The sequence below is a fragment of the Apodemus sylvaticus genome, chromosome 23, assembly GCF_947179515.1.
Source record: "Apodemus sylvaticus chromosome 23, mApoSyl1.1, whole genome shotgun sequence".
Classification (NCBI taxonomy): domain Eukaryota; kingdom Metazoa; phylum Chordata; class Mammalia; order Rodentia; family Muridae; genus Apodemus; species Apodemus sylvaticus.
Genome location: NC_067494.1, coordinates 34,547,410 through 34,550,988, shown reverse-complemented (window position 1 = coordinate 34,550,988; position 3,579 = coordinate 34,547,410). Strand labels below are relative to the sequence as shown.

General features: G+C 43.1%; 1 protein-coding gene across 1 annotated transcript in view; it reads right to left on the bottom strand.

Annotated features, from left to right (window-relative positions):
- Positions 1-3,281, bottom strand: part of Ccdc170 (coiled-coil domain containing 170) — a 75,575-nt gene extending 72,294 nt beyond the window's left edge. The window contains exon 1 of the mRNA XM_052169503.1: positions 3,243-3,281. Coding sequence (XP_052025463.1) covers positions 3,243-3,281 — 39 coding nt within the window. The remainder of the gene's footprint in view (positions 1-3,242) is intronic.
- Positions 3,282-3,579: the final 298 nt, after the last annotated feature.

Here is a 3,579-nt window from a genome sequence, read left to right as displayed (position 1 = left end):
TCTGCTCCCTCCCTCAATCCTAACTCGCCCGTGCTCCTTCTCCTCCCTCCCTCAATCCTAACTCCCCCGTGCTCCTTCTGCTCCCTCCCTCAATCCTAACTCCCCCGTGCTCCTTCTGCTCCTCCCTCCCTCAATCCTAATTCCCCATGCTCCTTCTCCTCCCTCCCTCAATCCTAACTCCCTGTGCTCCTGCTCCTTCCCTCCCTCAATCTTAATTCCCCATGCTCCTTCTCCTCCCTCGCTCAATCCTAACTCCCCCGTGCTCCTTCTGCTCCAGCCTCCTGGCTCTGCAGTCACCAAGTCAGCTTCCTCTGACCCTGTGGAATAAATTAAGTTCTTTTTTTAAAGATTTATTTATTTATTATATGTAAGTACACTGTAGCTGTCTTCAGACACCCCCAGAAGATGGGCATCAGATGTCATTACAGATGGTTGTGAGCCACTATGTGGTTGCTGGGATTTGAACTCAGGACATTCAGAAGAGCAGTCAGTGCTCTTAGCTGCTGAGCCATCTCAACCAGCCCATAAATTAAGTTCTTGTGTTAATCCTTCACATGGTTCCAACTTTTATCCTGTGTGTCATCACCACTGTGGCTATTACTTACCTGAATGACTGAATGAATGCAACATCCATTTCCCCTGACAGACTATTAGGTAGGAGAATTGTCTATTCTGTCCAACACTTTTTTTCCAGTGACAAGATATCAACAAATGTGTGTGGAATGAATGAGTGGATGGATGGATGGATGGATGGATGGATGGATGGATGGATGATCCACCCAAAATTCAAAGCAAGATTGTTTGACTCCAAAGCCCATGTTCTTAATTGTTATATTACTATCCTAGACCTGTCTTTTCAAAAGTTTAAAATAATCTGTTTTCATACATTTAATTTAGAGCCAACCCCTACTACTACTATCTACAAATCTGGCTATTGTAATTACAGATGGCACCCTATAGAATGTTAAGGGCAAGGAATTAATGTAACTTTAACTCATAACTCTCCTCCCAGGTACTGTCTAAAAGATGAATTGGTTCTTTTTTCTGCAAGTTCAGAAATTTACAGGTTGGATCTGGTGGAGTTAGAAGTGTATATTTTGCCTGGATATAAAGTTTGAGAAAGCTAAGAAAAATTCAGCCCATATTAATAAGATAATTTCTCAACTAGACTCAAAGTAAGTCACAGGAAAATTAACTGACTTTGGGGCATGTTTTCAACATGTCTAGTTAGCATTTAATTGGCTCTCTCTCCACAGGAGGCATTCAGTGTCTCTGGACTGTCTTATCTGGCACCAGTGGGAGGGGAGGCCCTTGGTCTTGTGGAGGCCCCAGCATGAATGCTAGGGCGGTGAGGTGGGTGGGTGGGTGGGGGAGCACCTTTATAGAAGTGGGGGGGGGGACAGTAGAGGGATGGAGGTTTATGAAGGGAAAACGGGGAAGGGAAATACATTTGAAATGTAAATAAATAAAATAACCTATAATTTTTTTTAAAGTGTCTCTGTCAAGACTTTATAATGGGAACACTCTGCTTACGTGGAGTAGAAGCAGCAGAAAGCCCTGTTGACAGCTGGCTTGGTGGAAACAGTACCCTGGTTCTCCATCTTCTCAAGATAAACTAAAGGACTGCATTGGAGAAGACTCAAAGGACCACTGAGTTCTGGTGTGGACCTGGAGGATGGCAGGCTGATCCCTCAGAGGCCAGGAGAGAGCCAAGGACACAGGCCACAGTGATGCTCACTGGGAGGAAAGAGCTGAGGTCAAGAGGTCATGAAGAGAGTCCAGCCTGATGCTGGCCCCTAATCCTCAGCATCATGCCAACATATTCAGTCATACCAACATACTCATGATCATCCTTACCACACGAAATTGGTCTAGGGGAGGAAGGGCACACTACAGGGTGTGTTTCCTTGCACGGGGAAAGAGGTATAGTTCTACTCCAGCTAATGTCTCCTGGTGATAAATGGAGTTGCCACCATAAGTTTTATTTTCCCCATCTAAATGCTGTCATCTCTAAAGTGTGTGCTCACTGGATTGATCCCCCCCTGACTTTCAGCTCTTGCCACAGACTTGTCCATCACCTGCTCATGAGCTAAAGAAAATTAGATAAGGCAAGGGAGTCAGAGCAGCCATTGCTCACAGTCCTATAAGTGAGAGCCCCAGGAATCTATTCCTAGGAGGAAATAACTTCTATGAGGCCCAATTTTATTAGAGATAGATAGATAGATAGATAGATAGATAGATAGATAGATAGATAGATAGATAGATAGATTAGATAGAGAGAGAGAGAAATAGATAGATAGATAGATAGATAGATAGATAGATAGATAGATAGATAGATAGATAGATAGATAAATACATAGATACATAGATACATAGATACATAGATATATAGATACATACATACATAGATACATAGATAGATAGATAGATAGATAGATAGATAGATAGATAGATAGATAGATAGATAGGAGATTAGATCACTCATATGAGGAATGATTCTGCAGTTAAAGACACTGTATATAATGTCGTCAAAGGTCTACGCCCTGAATTGGATCTACCGGGCGGAGGACCCCCAGTACGTGAATAAGGATTCTAACTTCAGCAAAGGCCATCCTGGAACAACTTCAACAAAGGACATTTGCTGTTCACAATTCAAAAGGCTGAAAACCCAAGACCAAGGTCGTTCTTGGCGACAGCATTCTCCCTGGTTTCCACAGGACCCTATCTATCCCTGTGTTCTCACAAGGCAAGACAGAACTGGAGTGTCTTCCTTTACCAGCCCCCACACTCCAGCCTGGGAAAGCCCCGCATCACTGGGTTTGCTCCACGTGTTTATCCCTCTGGATCCTCACATGGATTGACGCATTGATGTTCCTTGTCGTCCCCTGTATAGACATAAGTTATTACTAATTATTTTACTTAACCGAACTATAAACTCAAATGCCAGAAACAGTCCTTTCTACTGTGTAACCTCATTTGGTTACTGACACATATTGGTGAGGGTTTTTTTTGTTTGTTTGTTTGTTCTGGGGGGTTGTTTTTTGTTGTTGTTGTTTTGGTTTTGATTTTACTCAACTACAAGGAAAACTTGCAAGAATAATCCAGTAAACCGGAGAATATTTTAGACTCAATCGACAACTATGAGAGCATTTGGCCGAATTTAATTTACCTCTTTGTGTGTGAATTATGATTCTGATTGCTGAGTCTCTTTTGAGCAATTTGCACACACTCTGGCCCGTTACCTCTGAGTCCTTCAGCAGACGCTTCCCAAGATCGTTCATTTTCGCATTATTGTCAAATTCGAGGTATTGATCGGGACTGCAGAATCATTCACCAATTATCCCAGCAATGTTGCCTCAGAGCAACAGTGGGCTGTGGCCTGTGGTAGGTCAGTAGCTTTTCTCTGGCCTGCCTTTGTCTTTCAAATCACCAGGAAGGAGATAAGCTGGAAGTAAAGGCAGTTGAGAACAAAGCACCTCCGTGGACCTGTCAGTCACGGACAGAGGTTGGACAGCCACAAACTGATAAGCATCTGTGAGCAAACCGCTTTTGCTTTTGTTGTTGTTGATCAATAACTCT